This window comes from Rhopalosiphum padi, chromosome 1 (assembly GCF_020882245.1).
Source record: "Rhopalosiphum padi isolate XX-2018 chromosome 1, ASM2088224v1, whole genome shotgun sequence".
Classification (NCBI taxonomy): domain Eukaryota; kingdom Metazoa; phylum Arthropoda; class Insecta; order Hemiptera; family Aphididae; genus Rhopalosiphum; species Rhopalosiphum padi.
Genome location: NC_083597.1, coordinates 4,736,114 through 4,762,972, shown reverse-complemented (window position 1 = coordinate 4,762,972; position 26,859 = coordinate 4,736,114). Strand labels below are relative to the sequence as shown.

At 29.4% G+C, this 26,859-nt stretch overlaps 1 protein-coding gene across 2 annotated transcripts in view; it reads right to left on the bottom strand.

Moving 5' to 3' along the window:
* Nucleotides 1–4,909: 4,909 nt before the first annotated feature.
* Nucleotides 4,910–26,859, bottom strand: part of LOC132932180 (Kv channel-interacting protein 1-like) — a 131,198-nt gene continuing 109,248 nt past the window's right edge. For both annotated transcript variants that reach the window (XM_060998427.1, XM_060998426.1), the window contains exon 6: nucleotides 4,910–5,243. In XM_060998427.1, coding sequence (XP_060854410.1) covers nucleotides 5,145–5,243 — 99 coding nt within the window. In that variant the 3' untranslated portion in view covers nucleotides 4,910–5,144. The remainder of the gene's footprint in view (nucleotides 5,244–26,859) is intronic.

Genomic DNA, 26,859 nt, shown 5'->3' with positions numbered 1-26,859 from the left:
CAAATCATTTAACACGGCGCTTATAATAATATTTACATATTTCACGCACATTGTATATTATAAACAATAATAATAATAATAAAATTTCGTATAAATACGACGAGTGTAACAATACTAAAACACGCAAAATGAAAATGTTATATATTATATTTCATTGTTTTTATTAGAAATAACACAACACGTTTTTTTTAAATGTTTTTTTTTTTACAATAATTAACTTAATGTACTTACGATATTATTACATAATTAATGTGTATATATATATTTTTATAGTATAGTATTCGAACAAAGATGAGTAACAGGTTATCTCCCTATACATCGATGTTAAAAGATTGTTAACTTAGACAGTTTTATTATATTATGTTATAATACCGTAAAAACAAAATATGATTAAAGATGATCGGACAACGACAACATCTGCATTCGATTATCACGTCATCATCATCCGAAACGGATGTTGTGAGAATTACATTCAGAATGATGTAATATTATATATTATACGTTAAGGTACCTCATATTTTTATTACAGTCATTACTGTTGTACTACGCTGTTTTTGTTGGACACAATAAAGTACGGTAGGTCTTGCGACTCGTCCGCATTATAAAGCTAATGTTGTGGTAGGTTCCTGTGATAGTCTACAACAGTTGTTTAGGGTTGGTTTCTTACGGGTCGCAAGCGGGTTTTATTTACATACTTATATATTAGTACTAGAAAATCATGTTGGTGGCGGTAATAATTGATTTTAGTCTGGTGTATCTGGTAAGACAACGATAACTCACAGTTAATAATAATGATAATATATTATAGCGTTTGCTGCCAAAATACCGTCGAATACACTCATTGGAATTACACTCTATTATAGTATAACCTTCGGAGGCTCACTACACATTTGTGTTTAATATCGATATTTGTTTGGTTCGCATTTAAATTTCAACGAAACTCTGATTCATTGCCGGGTGTGAATAATATCGCGCGTATTTTTCACTACAATTTATTCTATTCCGCAAAAGAGGTCCACGTGTTATGACTCGGTGACAAAACTCAATGAAGACTCATTCCTCCAGAGTAAAAAACGAGTGATGTTACAAATAGTTTGATTGTTGAATTGAACTGCAGGGTGTTTGGTTCGAAATGCGAACTGACAAGTGTGTTAATATTTAAACCAAATAAAATTCCTATGAGTTCAATTTAAAAATCAAACAAATGAACTGGAAATTGATACTAAATTTGACGAAGAAAAAAATAAAAAACAACTTTTGTCAGAGTGAATATAATATTATTATTATTTTTTTTTTTTTTTTTTTTTTTGAGATCGTTTTATTAACTAAATATTTTTTTAAGTTTGTTTTCGGTTCAATTTAACAATTTAGTAGTTCGTTTAAGGTTTATTTCGTTTTCAAAAATTAAGGTTCGTATAACATCACTATAGTAACGATTACTATTATTATTATTATTATTATAATTTCTGACCCCTCTCCATTCTAGACCAATCCACCGCTATTCCCGAAAAACCGTAAGACATTCAAATACCCTACCGCCGTGCCGTGTTTCATTATTTATTTATTTCATTAATACAAGTGCAACCCCAAAACATGACCGAAATAGTTAATAGTAAACAACTTAAATAAATTACGTACACCAACAAAGTAGGTACACAATTAGAAATATTTTTATTCGGAAAATATAATTTAGAACACTATCAAAATTAGGCCATGACTTATATGATATAGAGTTAGGCAGTGAAGTTAACCATCGTAATAATTAAGGTTAGAACATTTCTTTAAAAGTAATTTAGAGGGAATTTTCGGTAAAAAATATAAACATTTACAGTTATCAATATTTACTTTATTATGTGATTATATAGTGAAAAGTGTTCTAGTCACTGTGGCTATTATACAAAAAAAAATAAAAAATAATACAAAAGAGTGTGAGAAATCAATCTCAGTTAAACAATAATAGATAAATTATAATTTTATACTTGACAATTTACGTTTATTTGATTTACTGACTATTTCAGCATGGACACCGGCACACCGCAACGCTTTATTATAATATATTATATTTTTAAAAATAATTTTATTTAAAATTATAAAATACGTATTATTAAAAAAAAAAAACTGTCTATTTTCCACGATCTTTTGGGAATTCCTAGGAACATTTTAGTTCCCGTCAATTTCCGGAGTACCAACCCTATTTATAACGATAGATTTCCGTTGAACCGACGTGTATATAGTAGTCGTCATACTATTTTAATCAGAATTTGTATAAAAAAAGTATACAGGTACACCGTACGCTGAATCAGGTATCTTCATTAAAATCGATTTTTAACAGAATAAACTTTGGCGTCGATTCAGCGCTGTGGTGTATGTGAAGTATATATTATAATATAAAACAGTTTTAGCAAAAAAACTGGATAGTCGGCATGGCGGAGGGGGATACGGATACTCTTGGCGAAAATAAAAAAAAATATATATTGTTACATTCCACGCAAATTTTGTGTTGCTTGTAGTAGCGTCCTCGTCGCATCAACACACTGACTAAATCACGATTTATTATTCACTACAATTTTGTGGTATTTTTTTCCACTTGAAATAATTTTTAATAACTATAATTTTAAAATACCGTTATAATTTTATCATGTTATTATTATCATGTTTTACTCACTCCTCTCGGTCGAATAACGAATATTAGGTATTAACGATTTAAAAAAAATATTTATATGCATTATATAAATATATAATAATATGACGTGTATAATATACTTAGTAATCATTATTAACACTTAGTGGTCAATCTTTTGACTCCATCTATAAGGTATCGTTTTTTTTTTTTATTATTATTATTATAATTTTATATTTAATGATACTGTATATAAAATAACAGAACCATTTTGGCCAAATGTTGCTAGTAATCTCGTAAAAAACTCGGTATCCACCCATTTTCCGCCGTGTATGAGTACAAAATTGTTAAAACAACAACAGCAAGAAGAATAACAACAATAACAACAATAACAATAACAAAAATGTTATCATAAAACACACACACACACATAATATATATATATATATTATTATATTGTTATAATATTATCTAACTTAGAAAAAAAACGAACAATTCAAAATAATTTTCACAAACATTCGACGCACATATAATAATAATAATAATATATAGTAAGCATACATTGACACAACGCCAATATTTAAATAAAAACACATTAATTGATATAAGTATTATATTATATTATTAAGTGTTTAAATATTATGTTTTATAATAATACTCATCGTTTGATATCGTTTAAGGGAACACTATATATATATATATAATATATTATTCATCGTATTTACAATGCACGAATAACCCTGGTAATATTTTAGGATAACACGCTTTAATAATATAGATAATTTAATAATAATAATAATAATAATATAGGAATGATAGGTGATATCGTTTATTAGGTTCGTGGCGAAAAGAAAAATGTACAAATATTCTGGTTTTTTTCATTCAAATTTACAGCGCACCTATCGTTTCATATAATATAACGTACATATATCGTATTAGCAGGTATGTTACTCAATCGCATCGTCTGATTGAGTGGCATTTTAAAATATCTAAAAAAAACTTCGTATACTTAGTACGACATTTCGTCTGCGGTCGTTCGTAAGAAAAAAAAAAAGCGCGCGTGTCTTATAAATATTAAATAGTATAATTATTATTACGACGACATTTCATCGAAAATCTTGTACAGAATGATTAACCAAGCATTCTCACTCCAAAATATTCTCTGCAATAGTGAATTTATTCAAAATCTGATTTTTGGAATTTTTAAATATACTTAATTAAAGAGAATATTTTAAGATGTTAGAGTGCTCTGTAGCATAATTAGTTGGACATTTTGATATGCCTAATTTGAAATTCAAACGAATTTCTCTGCTATTAAATTGTTAATACAAAAGATAATAATCCTTAAAAATGGTTTTACAAAAATATAAAATAGATGAAATATCGGATCTAATATTTATTATATTCGAACTATTTTTAAAAAGTATATAGGTATACTTATATTGACAGGTTAATATAATATTAGTGACTATACCTAACATTAAAATTACCATTACTACCATATCTTTCAAATTAATTATCATGGACTTATTGTCCTTATTATACAATATCAAATAACTCAAAAACAAGAGTTTGTATCTCCACAGAAATCCCATAAGGTTTTATTACTAAAAAGAAATCTCAAACATTTTAAAATGTGGTCTTGATGTACTCGTATATTTAAAAATATAAAAAATGTATATTTAAAATAATTGCATTATTGAAGAGACAAGAAAGTGTATGCTTCGTAAATCATTCTGTGTGTTACTCGATAAACCCATCATATTATCTATCTACTATAACATCTAGTCTATAGTTTCTCTGCATCATGTACGGCATTATCGTGTATATTCTTATTATTACCCTGTTCCACCGGAGTCGAGATATTTGTCTATGAACGGTGTATAAGTAACGTATAAATATTGTATCGTTAAAAACGTACATTAAACAGTACACACAATTATTTTAATATAACTTACTATATTATATTAGATTATTTTGACGAAGTATATTAAAAAGAAAAAAAAAATAGAGAAAAGAAAAAAATGAATACGATGGCTTTTCACGTGGAATCACATTGAGTGGCATTTTGACACCTAACTTGTATGCACGGAATTTGTTTCGAAAAAGTTTTATACACCGACTATTATTTATTATGATATTATATTATATGACTGATGTCTCATATATGGGACCCAACGTGAAATAATAATAATATTAAATAATACACTATATTATATTTCTCCGTCTGTTTGAAAATTATAAATCTTTTTATACAGATAGCGCTGAGGAAAAAAATAAAAAATAAAAAAAGAATAAAAAATGAATTTAATCGTACAATATGTCAAAAAAAAAGTTTTAGCAAAAAAAAAAAATAAATAAATATTATACTCCATATATATTATAATTACTACTGTTCGGATGATGTCTGTCGATTTTATGTCGTCCGACCGTATAGTCGCCCATCGGTTTTTCGGGTATAATTTTATTATCAAACGACATCCACGGTATCATACGGATCATCTATATTTACGATGTCTCTCATCTACATTGAGATCATTGCACGGGTTATGTTCTCGTCGTTTTTACAGGTTTCCATGAACTCGTCGAATGACACCACCCCGTCTCGGTTGAGGTCCATTTTCTGTAAACATAAAAACCCGATTAATATGCATATTATTATACTATTATACGTATACTGTCAATAAGTTTAGTATAATAATTATAGTTTGATCTCTAGTCAGAAAAACGTGTTTCTACATTTATAATTATTATCCTGCTATCAATGATTCTTAAATAAACAGTTTTTTCGAAAATATTCGTTAGTATTCAAAGTATTATTCTCAGACTGCTCTTTTTCAATATTATTATGAGAGCATACTCATAAAGTTTGTCTGGTTTACACCGTTTACGGTTTTGTTTTTTATTTGAAACTTTTTAGCCAATAAATATTTTAAAACACTATATTATAATAAAGACTCGAGTAGAGACGTTTTAAATTCATGTTTTATTTTATTTTATAGAAATACAGTATTATTAAATAAATCAATAAAACATAATCCAAACGGATAATAAAGAACTAATCTTCGTTTGTGGGTAGTATTGTCAATTTTATATTATTTATATTTACACAATTTTGAACCTTTTTTCCAGAATTGTTTAATGTTACAATGTAAAACGAAACAGCAATCACACAGTACTGTTTTAATTATGAACTATTTTTAATAAAAAAAAAAAAAAATATATTTATCCAAACCAATGAAACTACAACAATTCACCAAACGATTGGTGAAATATTGAAATAAATTATTCGTTTGGAGCCTGTATAGATGCTAAGCACTTCCCTATATGCGTCTATATCAGAGTATCAAGTTCTCGTAAAAGAAGCAAAGGTAGAATACAATGTTATAAGTATCCGTGATATTGATACGTATTCAATCAATATTGAGACGCGCCAGTACGCATCAAACGGTTATGAAAAGATTTTTTAGGATGCCATAAAAAGAAGAAAAAAATACGATAAGAATACAAGTTTTAGAAGAACGAAACAAGATTTGAAAAATATTAATATATTTATTATTTATTCTATTTCTATTGTTATGTAGACGAAAATGTAAAAAATTTAAACCAAACGTTATTATTATCTATATTATGGTATTGTGTTATACATTGTTATTCGTCGGAATATTTTAAATGGGCCATAATATAACCGACAACAACCAACGTACAAAAATATCTTCTATCGACTCATCTTAAGGTATCATTAAATAAAAACAGGTGGCGACGTTAACCATATGATTATAAAATACAGTGACAGTGTTTCTAATCTAACCTATATAGGCGATTTTTTATTGGGATCTATGGCGCCCATAGATAAACAAATAATGGATATAACGCGAGACCGAAGTACTTATTGGAGAGAAGAGAGATGGACAGTTTTGGACTTTTGAGAGAATGACATGTGCGTTTTTTGAAAATATAAGGACACATTTTCTTTTAATCTTATCACTAAATTCTTATAAGATAAAAATTGATTTATAATAATAGGAATAGTTATAGGATCCAAAATCAAGATATTTGTTATTATTACATTTTACATTTTTATTGTCAACATCATAATTTTAATCATGATAATAAAAATTTATTCTACGGAAGTACTGATTGAAACGTGAACGTGAAGTTATCTTTAGAGTACGGATTTTAAAGGCGTTTACTTTATTTTTTCTATTGCTCTAAAATGAAGCTATGTCGACTATAAATTCGATTTATATAATTTAGAAACAAATGTGCGAAAGTTTATTTTGCTGTTTTTTGTATTAAGTATATAATTTGTTCCAAGGACATGGTACATTCAATTTTATCTGGTTATATTTGATTTAATTTATAGATTTATCGATAAAAGTAGGCGCCATTTCGGACATTTTTTTGACAATGTTCATCGTGAGTCAGTTTGTCTTGTATCGTATATAATAGATTAATTTTATCTTGAAACGGCAATAAACACGATATTGTTCTCTTTCTCAGTTTAGTTTTCGTTGTAACACCGTATAGTTCGATATTCTTATTGACTGTAATTTACGAAATTCCAAAATTATTAATTGTATTAAATGCAGTGCTCGTCTTCGACATTTTGTAAAATAATTTGATGAAGAAATTTTTTTCATGTGTCAATGGCTGGCTCAATGCTGTACTTCTTGCAAAGTGTCTTTTTGCGTGGTGTATCTGCCGAAAAAAATATAATATTCATAGATTTTCGAATTATAAACATTTATTGTTCGATCGTCGAATAAGACTATTATTTGAAAACTTAAAAAAAGGTACTTAAATCTTTTTGTGACTATTGTTTAATTTATTTTTATAAATTATCTTAAACAGAATACATTTAATTTACAGATTAACTGGGGAAGGAGAAAAATAACAGGCTTATGAATAGAAATCTATTTTATTGTAATACATTTTTTTTTTTTTTTTAATAATTTAATAATATAATGGTTCAAATTTAATGTTTTTTTTTTTTAAGCTTTCTCGGAAGATTTGTAGAGCTATATTGCTTTATTTCAAGTGCTTTTCTTTAGTTTTTATTGCTTAGAAATCCGTACTCTGATCCGATGACTCATCTTCACATAATTATATACTTTCCGGCATTTTACCAAAGACTCAAAAACTGAAAATCGACTCTCATCAGCATTTTTTATTATTACTATTATTATTATATGCACACCACCTCTTTCCCACTTATGATGATGGCGTAATTTCAATGACACGTCGCCGTAAGCGGTGTTGCATATAATTATAATAATTATCGCGTGGGTAACATAATTAACAAAGTGATTTTAACGAACTATTGTGTGGGCGACATTCGAGACGCCCGATTTAACAAGTTTTCTTCATTCTATAATATCGCCTGTTCTCTGATAACGAGTTTATGATAGTTTCCAGCTGATAATTCAAAATTCTAAACGGCTTTATGTCGTGATAAGTGGTGACTGTGAAGTGCGTATTATTACACCACTTGGGATTTATCGTATTATATTGTCTTTTAGATTTTTAATATGATCTTTGGACTTTGCTTCTACGTATCCATTAGGATTTTTCAAAAGCTTTTTTTTGGGATTGAAGTGCATGATTAAAATGAATGTGTTATAAAGTTAAGCTTACTAATTATTTGTTATTCAAGGCATTTTTTTCTTCTATTACATGAATACTTAGAAATAATCGATATCACATAGAATTTAGTTATTCCTTTTGTGATGTTTGTATTGAGGCCTCGCATAAGTCTAATGGGTGGTATTTTTTTAACTTGATTGTGTTTTTATCGATTTTTATAGAATATCAATCTTTTTTTATGAAATAAATGTTATATTTTTAATAGGCAATTTGGTAAACGAAAATTTGGATCTAACATTTGATGTTAGTACCTTTAGTTAATTTTCATAATTATTTAGAGTTCAAAATATTTATATAAGAAAATTGTATTTGTTCACTCGACAACCTATATTGAATTATTTATTGAGCTTATGTTTTTCTAATCATTTTACTTAAATGATGTATTTTTAGTTCTGTGAACAATTTTATAATTGTATATCAATAAGTTTCTGTGACTACTTGATTAAAGTATTTTTTTTTTCCAATTTCAAAAAAAAATCCATTGCATCAGGTTTCAAATAAAATCTGCAAGCTGTGTGTCTTGGCCCTTATGTGAGGATTTTTGTTTCAAAACTTTTATTTTGAAATCAAATTTTTGTAAATAAAAATGTCAGTGTTATATTTCATTAATTTATACAAAACGGAATAATAAATAATGCGTAGTAATGCATTGTTTATTAAACCCATTTGAATGTATTTTACTTCTGTATAATAAATTGGTATGATTTAGAAAATTAGGTTAGGTTGGTTACGAAGAGCGTCAACTTACTATTATTCCAAATATAATGTTATTCAATATGTGCTTGTGCGTATTGGTTTAAAAAAAAAAGGACTTAAAAGGGTTACCCTACTTTGGCTTATAATATTTTTTAAATGAAATATTGATTTTGGAATCGTTTTAATTTTTAAATATTATATACACACTATACACTTATATATACGTATTTTGTGTATGCGTGTATTCGTTTAGCTGTATATTATCTTGCAATGGAACTTTATAAGAAATAAAATGCATTTTAAAGCTATTTAAAATGTAAGTTTAGAAGAAAAAAACTATAAATAATCAACTAATATCCACGCGCAGATGTTCAAATATTGTTTCGTCATTCTTCAGACTTTCAAAATAAGAGGATCGTAAAAGTAGCAATGTTTTATAATAATATATTATTTAAAGTTTCATTGTTATTCACGGGTATTGGGACGGAAATGTTAAAACATTATACCTATCTTAAATCACTTATCTGGACGTTTATCGATCGTTGACGTTCAACTTATGTGAATCACGTTTGCTTTGCTCGCTCATTAAGGTGGTTATTATTTTTGAACTTCAATAGTCTTATGTCAGAGACCCGAAATTGAGTTTAGCACGTTGTAAAAATAATTTTGAATATGATACTTAATGTCAATCCATTCAGGCACATCAAAATATTGTATCTTTATTTTTGTGATAAAGTTGCATTATAAAATATCTGTGAAACGTTACGTTTTATCTAAAAGTTTGTAGTTTATAAGTTTTAAACCAATTTTAATTTACATTATTTTTTGACAATATTTATAATTCTTTAATGATAACGTTACTCATTAATCATTATGTACATAAACATATTGATTACACGTGTCAAATTTAATTTAAATATATCTTATTGATAAATATATAGTTATTAAAGTTAAAAAAGGGATTATATTATTATGATTAAATAAGATATGCTAATACAATTTTTAATAGGAATGTTTAGCGTGCTTAAATTCTTTGCTAAATAATAAATAATAAATAAATAATAAACTAATATATATTATTATATTGTACAATTTATATGGAACAAAAATATCATTAGTCATTACTAGTCTTAGTTGATTTGTTAATTAATCTTAATTCGCTTTATTGTCTATATTTTTACAATACGTTATTTTTACCTGAAAAGTGTAGACAGTAGCTTAAGCTATATAAATAGATACAATTTTACCTACACATATTTATTTTATCATAAAACAATATTCGATTATTACTCTCATTTAACACATAAAAAAAATGATGTACATTGGATATTATAATTAAATTTATTTGGTGTATTGTGCTATGCGTATTTTCTTATTAATTATGTATTCACCGATTGTTTCAATTACATTTGAATTTATAAACAATTTATACCTTAAAAATGAAATGGATCGACAACGTTTTACTTTTAAATTGGGTATATGAATAACCAAATGTTTGGATCTGAACAACTGTCATTAAAATGATGATACCCAATCAAAAATGTTTTACATAATATATTATTATATTATAACGAGGCGTGTTCGGCGCGAGTGACAACTCTTTCGTTCGCCGTATTTCGTTTGCACGTGGAAAATCCTAAATAAATCTAATACTATAAAATAATATGGTGCGTAAGCATTTGCAGTTATATAATATTATAGTGTAATGAACAGCGGGTGGCTGATGGAGGCTTACGTCGCAATACCAAAAAGCACCAGATCGTATTAATTACGAACATTTTAGTGTGTCGTAATAGATATATACATACCTATACTAATACTCACGCCGATGGGCGATCACTGATACTACGAAAAGTTTCTTATTCTATCGTTTTCTTCTATTCGCGGTTTATTTCAGCACAGATATAAGAGCTCCTACAATATATATAAGGTATAAATATACCTATATTGTGGTGTATTCCCCAATGGATAGCACTCGATGAAATTGATGACCGCCGACGAATTATAAATAATAACTCTCGCCGAACCAAAGAGATGTGTCAAACGGATCTGGTAATCGATTCGCTTGAGATGGTAAAAACGTATTATACATATATAATACCCATGACAATAATACACCATTCAAAGCATTTAAAATTCCCAAACCACCTACCACGCTCGGTAAAGGGACAATGAGTATACCAATAATAATAATAATATATTATTATTCACAATAATGCGAGACGGCCAATGAAAAAACAATAATTCTACTCTTTTCTCGGCGTCGTTTATGGTTTTACGAAGACGAGAAAAACATGTACAAATAGATAGAATAGTCATTACACGGTAAGACGATCTCGACAGTTACACAACTAATGTGTTCCAAATAAACAAACAACAGTCTGACCACGTCGTGCTAACAAGTAAGTAGGTAAAAGATTATTACACATTAATTGTATTCTCCCGTTCGACTTCAACTAATCGCCGTTATATCAGCTGCTTCACGACAAAACTATTTGTTTTGACGATTAAAACAGCCGAATGCCTTAAGTTATAATAATCGTCTACTTAATCAGTAGGTCTGTGAATTTGTAGAAAAATTAATTATTTTTAGATTTTTATAAAACCTAGTTTCTTACTAAATTTGAATTAATTACTAATAAATTCAATTTTGAAACTTTTATTTTGCATTTTTATCGAGATTTTTTAAACGGGGGTTATAACTTAGAGAGGGGATATTCACGCGTTCATCTTGGAGTTATATGAATTATATTATAATATATATTTAATACATTTTAAAATACGATGAACTTTTGAATATTCCTTTAAACAAAATATAGTGAAACCTCTCTTAACGGGTACCTCTAAAGGGCGGACATTTTTTTGAAGACATTTTCACTAATCTTCTATAGGAAAACCTCTGGCATTTTAACTCTTAATTTTTATAATTTTAAACCTAAATTTAGAATAATAATAACCGTGGAATTTCTAGATAAAAGTCTGCACTTATAAGTTGTATTCTATTGATATTACCCATCATACATTATTAAACTACATATTATACTCTATCTTATCCGTCCAGTCATTGAAATGTTATTGCGTCGACAAAAGTATTTTTGTAATGTGAATTTGTCCTGTACGTATTTTGTTGTGTTTGTAATTCCAACAGACCTCTGTTGTAGTACGAACGTTTATTACGCAATTGCCATTAAACGAAAAAGATTGAATTTAAAAGAAAAATTGATATTCTTGAATTTCGGGCGTCCAATACAAATACAAAATTTAATATGCGAGTTTAATCGTTCGTGCGTACGCGGAAAAATTAGGGATGAGTAAAACATCCCCTGCAACCTCTAAGTGCCGGACTCCTCTAAATAGTGGACAATATTTCGGAAACCGAGGGTGTTCTATATTTAAACATAATTAATCCTAACACAAAATCGAAAATGTTTTAGCATATTATATTATATTATTTGAAACACCGAGAAGGGTGTATAAACAACACCTTCTGGCTACGCGCCTGCGTATGGGCACTACTATACAGTTATATGTAGTAGAAGTTTGAATTGAGTAATTATTCGCCTCAACATAAGTTAGATGTAAGCTTAATAATTATTGTAGTCAATACGCTCGTTCTCGGACCTAACGTAAATAAGGCGAGCGTGTCCAATGGTCGCCATTATAATGATTACAAGGTGGAAAACAGCGGTTTCGCGGTCGCAGGTGGCGAAAACTTTCACAACCGTTGATGTTCGTATTGAAAACTAATAGATTATATTAGATTTGTCCGGTGCGGCGCAAAGAGAAATCCATAACGTGTGGTGAAACTTTCCGAAAACGCGTAGGTACACTATAGGTATACGGCGGGTATACGTATATAATAATATTCACTTGCGGACGACGCGCGCTGCTTATTAGGCAGTGACGTTTCGATTATAAAAGAGGGTTGGAAAAAAATGATCTCGAGTTTCCGAGTTTGCGTTCGATTCGACGTAATAATATATTATTATAAAGTCGAACTAGGTGATTTATATATATTTATTATACACACCTCTATCTTTCTTTCATCCCTGTACCGGAACGTCGAACGACGAGCGTGGGTGTAGAATAGTTTTCACGCTCGCTCGGGACAGACATCGATTTTTCGTCTCCACAAAGTCAAGTATACTCGTACACACGATGACGACAAGACGACATCAGAATATTACCGCGATCTGACTAACCACTCTAACCATAGATTGTGCAACATTATCATAATATATCCTATAATATAATAGAGTATGACGTCGATTCGTCAAGTTGTACCATATGAATTTTTCAATGCCAAATTTACGATTTTTAGGCCCCGGCGCAAAAAATATTTGGGAGGTCCATAAAATTTGGCTCAATTTAGTACCCTCTTCAATAAAATAGTAGTTGACATCGATGCATTCCAATTTTTTTAGCTGTGCCCATGAAGATAAGTAATTACACAGTACAGTCGTATAAAAAATAAATACCATTTTCAAATATATTTTAATAATAAATAAAATAGTAAATAATTATGATAAAAATAAAAGCTAGACCATTGATAACTTTAAGTCACTTTGTCTACTTGTTTTTATTAAAATTAAGTCATTAAAAATCAACACATTTTCGCAATAATCTATGAAAAACCAAATATCATTATTTATATGTCAAAGAATTTTTTCTTTTACCAGCCTACAAAAATATACAGTGCAATAGATAATTATGTATTGCTTTAAAAACTATAATATTGTATTGATTAAAATATGATGCTTTAATTTTATTATATTCATATTTTATGGATTCTCATGAAATTTAATCACATTAGTTTACGGCATACGGCAGGATATACGTATACTCATAATATTAATTAATAATTATTTAAATATATTTAATAATGCACGAGCACACAATCAAAAATTACTAAATCAATTTTTTCTGAATTTACTTTTTTATGCACGGAGGTTTAGTTATTAGTGCTCTACATTCCAAGCTCACAGATAACCATGTAAGCATTATTAAATATTTATCCTTTAAAGATTATACAATTTTACAAAATTTGTATTTAATAATGATCTAAATAGCATAATTTGGTTAGGTTAAAAACAAAATATTCTATATACGTGATAAAATAAATTAACATTATTAATTAAACACCATAATTTACTACATCTCGTATTTATAGTATGCACCGTATAAAATAATAATATTATAGTTTAATTTTACTACAGTACAATCCCGTTACAACAAACTTCAGGGGACCGAATTTTTTTCGTTAAACCAGAAATTTCGTTGTAACGAAAATTCGAATAAGCTCTTTATAAGCCCTACTTTTCGGCAGGTGGACTTCTATGACTTTCGTTATAACGGGATTTTTCGTTGTATTGGTATTCGTTGTAACGGGAATTTACTGTATCATAATTGTAAATTTCTCAACAAAATAATCAATCATAAAAATAATAATTGTAGTATCAAAATATTAATCTAATGTTTCAGGAGTAACACAATTTAGTAACGCCCCCCCCACGTTACTATATTGTGTTACTTGTCTTATCTACAGTTAAAAACAAATTATTTGGTTTACATTTTGTAAATTATAAAAAAAAGTATTTATTTAATAGAAAAATGAATCCATTATTATTTATTATTTTGAAATTGGTAAAACGTCATAACAAAAACATTAATTTTAATTCAGAACAGATAATAAATTCGTAACAAAATGAAAAAGTATATTTAATATTCAAAATATTTTATATGTAGAACTTTTTGATTTTTAACTGTCATGTATATTTTATCTTTTTTTTTAAACTTAAAGTTTTGCTTAGAACAAAAAATAAATTTAAAAACTTAGGGCAGAACAACTTCGTTAATTTTAATAGTGTATTCATTGCCAAAGAAGATAGTTTAAAATTACTTTTCTGAATAATTTGATGTTTTAAGATATAGTTATCACTTTTTTGGTTTTGACTTTTTGAGTCAAGCGATGTTACATTATAATAGGAATAATTGGATACTAATTTTTTTGAATTATATAATTTTCTTAGTATATAACAGGGGTGATACACGTCGTATGCAGTCTGTGTCTTATTTATAAAATCAAAACCTATTTATTATTATTATGAGTTTTGAATTTTGTATAAATTTATAAACATTTTGGTTTTTAATAAATTGTATGTACCATGTAGCTCGCGAACATATCAAGATTTTTATGATAGCCACCTTTGTTATAGAATTATAAAATATTATTTTATTTTACACGCTTTTTTACGACGATTTATCAATAATTAGTTATTTTACTGTTTTAATTTAGTTAGACAAATATTCGATAATTTAGATATTTTTTAAGCTAAGCCTTATGGATATGCCTATATAATCTATATAAATTATTTTTATTTGTTATATTGAATTAATGTTTTTTATTTTTTTTAGATTGGTTTTATATTTAAAATTGATGAAGTTAACTATAAGGTTTAAATTACACAATCTGTACAAACAAATAAATATATTTTTCCGTTTTTTATATTAAAAAATGCAGTTTTCTGTTTTTTTTATTAAAAGCAAAGTTAATTTCACAATATTAACAGAAAATATTATGCACATTTGGTTTTGAAATGTTTCTCAGATGTTGAATTATTGATTTGTAGTTTTTAAATAAAGTTTCAATTAATTTACAAAAACTGATAACTGTGGCAAAACTATGTTTCAGAGTATTCATGTAGAACAATAGTTTCTAATTTATATGACGTAATATAATCAACAATTATACAATATAATATATATATATATTTCATAACCAGTACAAAATGCATCCATGTTAATTTAGTTGCCTAATACTTTCATTTGGCGTAACACGTGCCGATAAATAATATCTGATTTGGGGTAAAGATGATATTTTTGACACATACACTGTCCATGATAGCTGTCCTACTCAAAATTGTCCAATCAAATTTTTTTGGCCATTTAAATCAGCATTTTTATGATCAAAGGCGTAATGTAAACATTGTTTTCTGATCTTACGCGGGAGCAAGCAACATAGCAGTTATCCTCTAACACGTTGTTACCTGTTATTAAAATAATGCCTCTTATGTGCTTCAAATTTTGGTTAATCCATTATTTATACTCGTCGTTTACAGATGACACAAATTTTTTTTTATTATGCCAATATATTCGATAAAAATAATCAAAATGAACAAATGTATTTTTAATGGTCATTAATGTAATAATATTCATAATATTATATAAAATCGGAATACAGATATCGTATGTTAATTTTATTAAAAAGTATAATTACGATATTTTTAATACCGTCGTCCATTGCTAATCACACGTTGATTATTCTGAATACAATAAAATCGTGTTCAAAAAAAAATCCCACCGTTCAATTTTGTCTTTTAGCATACAAAAAATACCAAACGCCAATACTTTATTGAATATTATGACAATCATACTAAAAAATAAAATAAAGCAGATAAGAAGTAAACTGAGGAAAAACGCGATATGTGAAAATAATATATATTTTTTTAAATATATAAATGATGCGTAGAGTTCATGATGTTAAAAATAATATTATTTTAATATAAAATATTTGACACCGTAAGTCTAAAATGTCGGATCTAAGACAATTATAAATATTCAAGTAGGTACATTACTTATGCAGTCATGTGTTACGACATTGTAGTACTTAAATAGAACAAAAATGTGAAAAAAAAAATATTTTTAGATTTTGCTTGTCTGTATTACGAAGTATAATTTTTACCTCATTCTATTATATTTCTTAGAATTTTATAAATATATCTAAATTCTAGACACAATTTTATTATGATTTGATTATATTGGTTTGGTAAAAACACGCTTCAACTTATCTATAAAAGAAAATAAATGATTACTATTAATTGTATATTAATAAATAATATTGAAGTATTTTGTATTATTAATCTTAAGAAGTAGTCTGGTTAGGTCAGATTTGGTTTTATAAAATAAAAATTCAAATGGATTTTTTTACATGCATGCCATCCATATTGTATTGTATTTTTTTTTAAATAAACCGTTTTTATCGAATTTATTAATAACAATAATAATAAAAAAAATGTTCAAGTGTCGGTGAGAGGCTGGCATTGTTTTACTCGGCGGAAGTACTATTATTATTTTTCCTCCATACCACCTGCGCAGCTATGCGATGGTCGCGATGACTGAGAATCTTGCTGGGCGCGGCGGGGCCGAGATCCCGGAGAATTAATCGCGTTTTCTCTGCGCCCGCACACACTTGCACTGCGTCACCGGAAACAGCGGCGGAAATACCATAAAACACAGACCGGATTGATTGCCCGGTCCAGACCGGCACGCGCGGACTGCCGAAAACTAATTTATATTCGCCCACGCAGCCTCCCGCCACTAGCCGTACCGGGACCCATCTAAACACCCGAATGTGTAGATTTGAGTTTTCGGTCTTCCGCAATAATTACGCTGCGGGAGGGCGACTGTATAATAATTGCATAATATATATATTGCGCAGTGCACGTGTTACTTAAGATTTATCTCGTCCCACCGAAATATCTTAAAGATATTATCGATTGTTGATTTATAACTACCTAAGTGTGTGCGTGTTTTATATATTATGAGTCACTATAAGTTTTTAGGTTTACTAGATTTCGGTTTTCACTCTTTTCCGTGTTTCACTAGATATTACGATGTATGTACAATAAAATACAAAAATGTGTTATTGTAGTATAAGGTTGTTGGAGTAGTAAGTAGTAAGCACAGAGAAATATTAGAATATCGATTATGTGATAAATCATAAATAAATTGATTTTAATCATATTTTATGGAAACAAATTAATGCTCAGACATGTGTTTAAATAACTAGACAAAGCGTTTTAAATACATTTTCTACAACGAATAACTGTAATATTTAAAACTAAATCACTAATCATAGTAATTATAATACTATATAAAACATGAACGATATTAATCTACACCAGCCAGAGGTACAAAAAATTGTGAAGTATTGTACTTAAAAATTCCCACGCAATTCACAAACATGTGAAATTTTTCAAATTGAAAAGTGTCACATGGTTAGTTACCACTTTCCAGTCATATACAATAAGAGAACAGAACAATTTGATTCACAGACGTGTTGCTCCGTTCTAGTGACATTTTGATCCTAAGGGAACAAACATGATCTTTTTGGACATTTTATAATCCTTTTAGGGATGTTGTGGTTGAATTTTTTTAACGATCAAAACGTCCACGAGGATCAAATGTCATCCTCGGGTCACGAACTGATGAATGAGAAATATTTTCCAAAAAAAAGTTAAATTAATAAAAAGAAAATATACGATAATTTAATCAATTACTCGATTCCGCGTACAGTTAGTAATAAATACGTGATATTTTTAAAACTTCTGGTTTTAATTTTACTTATAATAAGGTATTTGGTATAAAACTATTAGACACTATTCAATATAATATGAATATATTATTATACAAATATTAAACGTGTTTTTAGAAATTTTTCCAAGACTTTACTTTTAAGGAATTAATGTTTTGATATTCTGTTATCCGACCGTTTTTCAAAATAACATGACAATAATATGTTGTCTTGAATAATATATAAATGTAAATAATAAATAATTTGTATCATTGTTTTTTATGAAAATTAACTGCAAAAATCTAAAAAAAAAAATCAATCAAATGTTACGTAGTTTTTTTTTTTAACTTTTCAAGTACTGCAGTTTGATAATCCACGAGGCACCGTTCGGTTCCAATTAGCGTGGATGATTGACGGTCTGCCGTTGTACTCTAGAGGATTTGAAATATTCAGAATTAAAATTGCTCGACACGTTTTCCGCACCCCAACCCCTTGAACATCAACGCACCACATCGCTACAATAAGCTACCGGAGTGAGCGGAGAGATACGTTTGCGAGGCTTAAAAATAATTGTCACTCCACCGCGGTTTCAGATGACGGTGCGCAGCTTACACTCGGAGCGCAATCACTCGGGACGGAAACAAAATCAAAATGTAACCCGCGTCCGGTATCTTAACCGCACATACAATTATTGTGAAAATTCGAACTAAATAACTAACTGAAAAATACCGTAAATAGCCGCAAGCTTGCAGCGATAATCAAAAAAACTGTTAGGTTTTAGGTCCGACGTCGACTACATCGAAAAAGATTTATATTAATCTACGTTTGTATTGGGCTTGTAGACTTGAAATATTAAATTTAAACCATATATTTTTTTAGGGAAGGATTCTTTACTTCGTTTTTCTATCCTTCTGAATTAATATAATGGTGGCTTACAATAATCGAATACGTTTTTGTTTACATTATACAGGATTAAAATTGGTCCTCAGGGCTCAGAGAGTGGTTTAAATTTCCGTGGAATATATATCAGTCCACCACTGCAGATATCTATGTCGGTCGAATTAGTGCACAATGTTATTAGGTTCACCGAAGTCGATTTACCTGCGAACTGAAAACTATCGGTAAAGCGTCGTATTTTAAAATTGTTCATTTTTTTCCCACGTAAAGTCGGTTTGTATGGATAGTATTATAATACAAAAAATATTATATTAGACAGTCCAATAATATTATACTGTTGTCTAGAAAACTTTGAAAAAACTACGCCTATACCGCAGTGACTCCGATCGTCGATTTAATCGTTTAATCCGATACGTATTAAGTGCGCGATGACTCTGATACGTCTGTATATATAATATTATTATAGCCCGCGTTCTAAATTGCTTTTGACGAAGAGATAAAAACATATTATTATTATTATTATACGTCTAATCTTTCGCACGTCTGGCAAACCGATCGCACTAGTGTATAAGTTCGCATCGAGTCACAGTTAATCTCGTACGGTTGTTGTTGTTGTTCTGGAAACCGAGTATTTGGTATAACGCAAATTCAGTCCACTGCAGGATAATACTAAGCACCTATATAATATCCCACGCACGAATGGATTTAATATAACGACAGTCGTTCAAACCATTATTGTTATTGGTTCGATCGAACATCAACTGCACGTAAGTACTGTTACCGAGAGTTTTTATACGTTTTTTTGTTTGTTTTCATTTTAGGATTTAATAATAACACAAATGTGAAACGATATATAATTGGGTGGATGCCATGGATGGTTCGTTTTTAAATTTGAAGCTGCATTGATGCTTTAGCATTTTGAAAAACGATCTACACGAGCGAACACGAGGCTCACTATCTGGTGTGTATTACGGTGTTTTTAAACGCGTGTAAAAATATATTTATCTAAGATATAGCTATTTTCATATAAACATGGAATAATGTACCATTGTCTACATGAGTTCAAATTTTGAGGTATTCAAAAATGTAAATTTTATAGTTAAACAAATCGAAAAAAAAGTAAAATATTTAGAGATAACACCTATAACAATAATCAATATGCTGCAAATTGAACTAATTTGTTTTCCGCAGGTCTTATACAGAAACTATTTTCTTAAATGTATACATTTTACAAAATAATATTATCCTACAATCAAAATGGTGTTGTGTCCTCGGGCAACGTGAGTACGTTACGATTATAAAAAAATCACTGACAATGTTTGAAGGTATCACGTCTGGATTTAAGGTGAACACAGTAAACAGCGGTTACTGACGTGGTTTATTACGTTAATATAATATATATTATTATAACATAATATGTGGGCAGAGCGAATTAACTGTACCCGGAAAATCAGTTAAATAGAATACTGGTATCTGGATTTCGGTAACGGACGCGACAACGTTAAAGCGCGGCACGATGACTCGACTAAGTCCCGTTGTAAGCTGGGATGTTGGATGAATTCAAATTGAGCTACAGCGTATCGGGGTCGTGTTATGTACCGAATCTCAGCCGTACTGGTACGCGATAGAGATCTTAGGTGGCGGATCAAACAAGTCGAAAATATGTTTTCGTAAGATATCGTTGGATTCCTGTATTCTTTACGGCGCACACCATTAAGAATATTACGGTATGCAATCTCGCTCGCTTCTGCAGACGGTTTCTTCGAACCGTCGCACGGTCCCGGGCGACGCTTACGCTTTAAAACATCATATACAGATAATAAATTGTATAACGCTGCGTTTATATCATTATAAAGCCGGCATAACGACGTGATAAACAATATTAATAAAATATAGTCGTGTATAAGCGGCGGCGCCGGTTTACTATACGACAGGAATTAGACGAATGTTCGTTAAACTCTTTCTCCTTACCACCGCGTACGTTTTTTATACCGCGCGGAGGATCGTCACACGTTAAAATACCTAAAATTTTTACGGGTTATATTCTAAATAAAATACAATGAAATTGCTGCATCGCTATTATACGGAGAACGACAAAATATTCGTTTAAACAAAACGCGTACGCGGATGACGGGGTTTTTTTTTATTCTATTATTATTATTAAGTCAGAACGGGTCTCTGAGACTAAAGAAATATAATAATATATTATTATATCGTTGCGTCTTGTCTCGTATAAACACTAACGGTTACAGATACGGTATCTATCGGCGCTGAGGATTTGCCAAACTCCTGTGGCGTTTAAACGCACAATAACCTATTTATTTCAAACAAGTAATCCCAATAATATATATTTTACCGTCGCAGATATAGTAAACGGCGATCGTAGAAAACATTTTAAAAGTAGAAGTGGCATTGTATAGTAGCACGGTAGCGGTATACGTCTTAATAGCGTACGCAGTACGGCACAGTTTACGATTTCGGTTCCGAAAAACGAACGTCAAGAGTCGAAAACTCCAAAAGTTTTAGCGCAACAGCACATTCGTTTCGTCCGCGCGATTTGTCCAACGGGTTTATGATAATATATACTGCTGTATAAGAAACTCGAGTATTATTGACGCCCTAAAGCGGAAGACGGAGTTCCGAATAGGCTTTATTATTATTATTTTTTTTTTCTCAACGCAAGTACGTTCGGTGCTTCCGGACTAGAAAACTTGCCGAGGACTCACGTATAACGCGGTTGCAAACGGTCCTAAATGCGTCAATGTATATCAATTCCTGTAAATATCAATCAATTCGGTTAGTTTTTGTTGCGAAAGCGACAAAACTATTAAATACAAAATATAAGATAAAAGTTGATTGATTGATGTATCGCACGACGATAAGCGGTCGATTTTTAACAACTGTTTGGATTTAAAACATTCATTCGACGTAAAGAACAATAATAATAATGATTAACTGTGTTGATGTGTAATATCGACTTGGAACGTAAAATATCCAAAAATAATGTGTGTTTTTACTATATTAAAATACTACACGAGTAAAAATACATTACATTTTCGTTAATTCGTGCAAAATACATGCAACTTATAACCGATATTATATAATTAAAAACATTTTTTTTCACAAGCGTATACAAAATGTTAAAAAAAAAAACAACAAAATTATCAAATACTTCAGAGAAATTCGATAGAACGAGATTTTGGACATCGCTTTTTAGCAGCAACTCATTAAATTGACACGACATAATTAACGATACCGTCACCACGCGTTTTACACCTATTTTTACAGAATAATTATAATTTTTTTCTGTTATTCGCTGTTTTCGAATAAACCGCGACTATAAATGATGAGTGAATGAGAATCTTTCAATGTGTCGTTCACGTTTCCGGGAAATTTTAAAATGCTAAAATGTGGATAATCGACAATACCGAAATACTACTACAGAATATGTAGATTGTAATATCATCGGGGTGATCGGTTTAACCGATACACGAGTTGTTCGCTTATGGCCGTCAGTTATCTAGTGCGGACCGTATGAAAAAAATCGGAAAACGAATAATTGCAGTATCGAAAAAGAGCGATTTGTACGTAGTGATTTTAAATTATCAGATCAGTCCTATACCGAGAAAATCGATCGTTATAAATTATTAGACAGACGGAAATAAAATCCCAAACGTCACACAATAATCTACTGGTGATTACTAAAAAGCGTTGTTTAGTAAATCATACGAGTGCAAATTATTTACGCTCATCTCTCAAGCCCAAATATACATGGTGTTTGTTCAAATTCGGGACAGGCACAAAATAATGGTAATTACCTATTTATAACAACAGTTACTGCACTTGCATAACAAATCCGTAAACTGTGCAAACGGTACGGATGCTGCAGTTTAAAACAGTAATTCTTCGGTACAATTAAAGTACGAATTTGCATAATATCGTATACACTCACGTGTAAACCTCTTTTGAGTACATAAACTAGTTATGTCACGGCACGACATGGGTCGTTGTTGATTTCCGCTATAGCATTTATTTGATTATTTCGCGTTTGCGTATAGAACCCCGATGACGGTTTTATAGTTAACTATATTGACGGGCTGGATTTTGTCTAAATGTTTTCCCGGCATTATTTGGAAAACTTTTTCAACCAAAAATGTCTAATCTGTTTAAATTTAACAAAGCTGTCTCGTTATTGGAAAAACCACTCGCATTTATCGAAACTCGAAAACCGAAGTCGACGATAATTTATTATCAATTAGATTGTTTATCAATTTTGAATATTAGTATTATATGTTTGGATTGGAGTTTATAAGTTGATTACATCTATACGATATACTGTAATATTATGAAAAGGCACTGGATTCTATATAAATCACAATATACTGAAATCAACAAATTAGAAATGATTGATTCTGGTTATTCAATTTTACCACGGACATTTAGTCCAGATGAATCTATTTCCAGTGTCATATATGATGTGACTCACAGTTCGAGGCCTTTGAAATGTATATAATATTTTAATTATAAAATCATTTTTTGTTTATATATATATATTTTGTTATAATTATGGAATAAAAGTGAAGTTAATATTAAACTAATAAATTATGTAGATACCTATAGCCAATGACTATGTTGTGTACATAACGGTCTGTATAGAAATATTGGAGAGTAGTAATATGTTCTTAGTATAATTATTATATTACTACTGTAATTATTATAATATAAAAACAAATATTAAATTGTATTGAATTTTAATTAATTAATAATAGTATAGTATTCTTCTTGGTATTTTATTATTCAACCATTGAATTAGGGACGTGGGGTAAACACACACAGCAAATATATATACATATATATATATATGCTTTTAAAATAAAATATGTAATTGCTACTTTCAATTAAATTTACTTTAATTAAACAAATTCTAAACATTTCATAATTCTATATATTACACATATTACCCGTACTGAACATAACCTAAAAATCTCGAAGTAGTGCAAAACGATTTCAAATAATACGTATAGGAAAAAAAAATCCATAAACTAACTAAGTACTAACTGAAGACCAATGATTGATTAAAATAAACAGACGTCGTTACAAAGATTCGTGTTTATTATGTAACATTAAATGTTGAGTTATTTCAGAATAGCATTTACTGGAAATTTTTCATGTCAATATATTATTTTATTTTTGAATTAACTTTAAATCTATAACGTGTTGACTGTTGATGTACTTTCGTGTATTTATTTAAACTACAATTTTGTGTCTATATATTTTAACATTATAATTATTGTTTTTAAGACTTTAGAATACATTTTTTTTAAAAAACGAACAATAATATAATATATTGATAGTCCGTCATTGCGCTATTATATGTGATCGATAACGGTATTGTCATCACTATCTACACGAGGAATCATTATAATAGTTTTGATATATAGGTATAATAATGAATATATTATATTATATTACATACGTCACCGAGAAATGCGTATTTCTCACAGGTAGTCCTATACCGCCTCCTACTGCTTTTACTTAACAAATTTCGAATTCCTGAAATGCCCCTCAAAATGCAAGATCGCAAAATGCGGGACGGCATTTGAAGGTTTCATAAGGTTCCACAAAATTAATTTGCACGTGCTACTTTCAAAAGGCAAGTCGAGTTCTTGAAATATAATGGTTTTCCAAAGACTTCAAAATATAATCAAATAATAGATACGGCATAAGAATAGAAATAAATTATTTATAGAAAGTTAGGATTATGTTGTAACTTTTTGATGTATACTCGTAAAATAATAGAATATGTTTGTAAGTATATATAAATATGTGTCGAAAATTCGTAAAATATCACAGGGTTTAGTATAATTATATATATATGATTATTTTTTTTTTTTATATTATCTGTGTATGAAAAAAAAATAAACTCAGTGTACAAATCATTAGAATCTAATATATATTTTTTGTATTAGCCATCAATATGATATTATAGAGTTAAACAGATTATATTAAAACTATTTATTTCCCGTGTTAAAATTAAACTTAAACGATATGGGCGTGGTCGTGAACATTAACCGAAGTTAAAAATTGTACATTACAACTATAGTACTACACTTTATAGCGAATGACATACTTTACTGACAAGTAAAATATCTATATAAATCGGGTAACAGCACATATTATATGTAACATCGTTTATAAACTAATATATTTAGAAACTAAATGTATTATGATGGCACGATAACAAAATATCCCAATATTTTAAAAATGGTTTTTTTTTAAATATTATTTTGTTGTATTATTAGACACATTAATTACATAATTACATAACGTTATAATGCTAAATAACTTTGTTCTGTTATTATGTAGAATTTTTTCTTTTTAAGTTGTTAATTAATTTTAAAAATGTTTTAACACTAGGTTTAATATCCTTAATATTATTTTCGATGATTTAAATCCTAAAGTTCTATGTCGTGTATTTGATTTATTATTGAACCTACTAAAATAATGTTTTGCTTATGATATACGTCTAAAAAAATTGTAATATGAAAGTATAAAATAGCCGATTTAGAAAAGAATTGGATTAAGGACCATTTTGTTCTAAGCCAGTGATTTGTGTTAAGCTTATGTATTAACGAACAGTTTATTAAATATGTGATTATTAATTTTAAGTCGTCAAAATACAATATTAAAAATTTTTTTTTCTCTTTGTTTTACTTGTCAGGATATCAAAATGTCAGTCCTAATTATAAATGTAGGTCCATGGGACCGAACAACGGATTAAAGCGAAGACGAGAAAGCGTCGAGAAAACCGTCGCCTAGGCGATTTCCCCACTCACCCGGTCCAGTCGTATACGGCCTGAGTGGCTATTCCATCATAGACGCGGAGCGTACATTCCGAGGGTCAAGCACTACGATTCGAGTGTTTTATAATTAAAAGAAGTTTTAGCTGAGTAAACGAATATTGGCCGGACGATTGGAAGTGGGGTGAGGGCGATGGCGCGTCGAGGGCAGTAAAAGGCCAATTGAAAGGTTCACGGATCCCCGCGGGTCATAGCAGACAGCGCTTGCCCTAAATGGTCGTCAAGATAGCTCTCGAAAGCTGTTTTCCGGCCAGCTAGTCGATCATCCGAAAAAACGGTTAGGTTTTTCGTACGACAAGCGGTCACGATTTGTCGGAGTTAAGTTACGCGGCGATTTAAAATGACTGTTCGTGAATTACCGCGTATACAGAGGGCTACGAGTCGTAGGTTAGGTTTTGAAAAATTTGGCTTCGAATCGGGATGTACCTCTGATGACGTAGATTGCTGCAGCACTGGAGTAATAGTATCCGCGGTTCTTTAATACTATATCGATATAATATTTAACGGTTGAAGAAACCGCGGGTTATAAAATATACTAAAATACGTGACTTGCGATAAAATTATGTATTCCACGATCTGAGTGCATCATACTAATATTATATAGGAACTGTATCATGCGACGTACACAAAACGTATATATTATTATTGTTATTATATTATTATATTATATTATGTACCTATTGCGCGAGTAACGTTACGCTATAGCGCGTCTCATCGTGTCTGAACAATATGTAAATGACACCAAGTACGAAACGCACACACACAGTATATATACATATATATATATT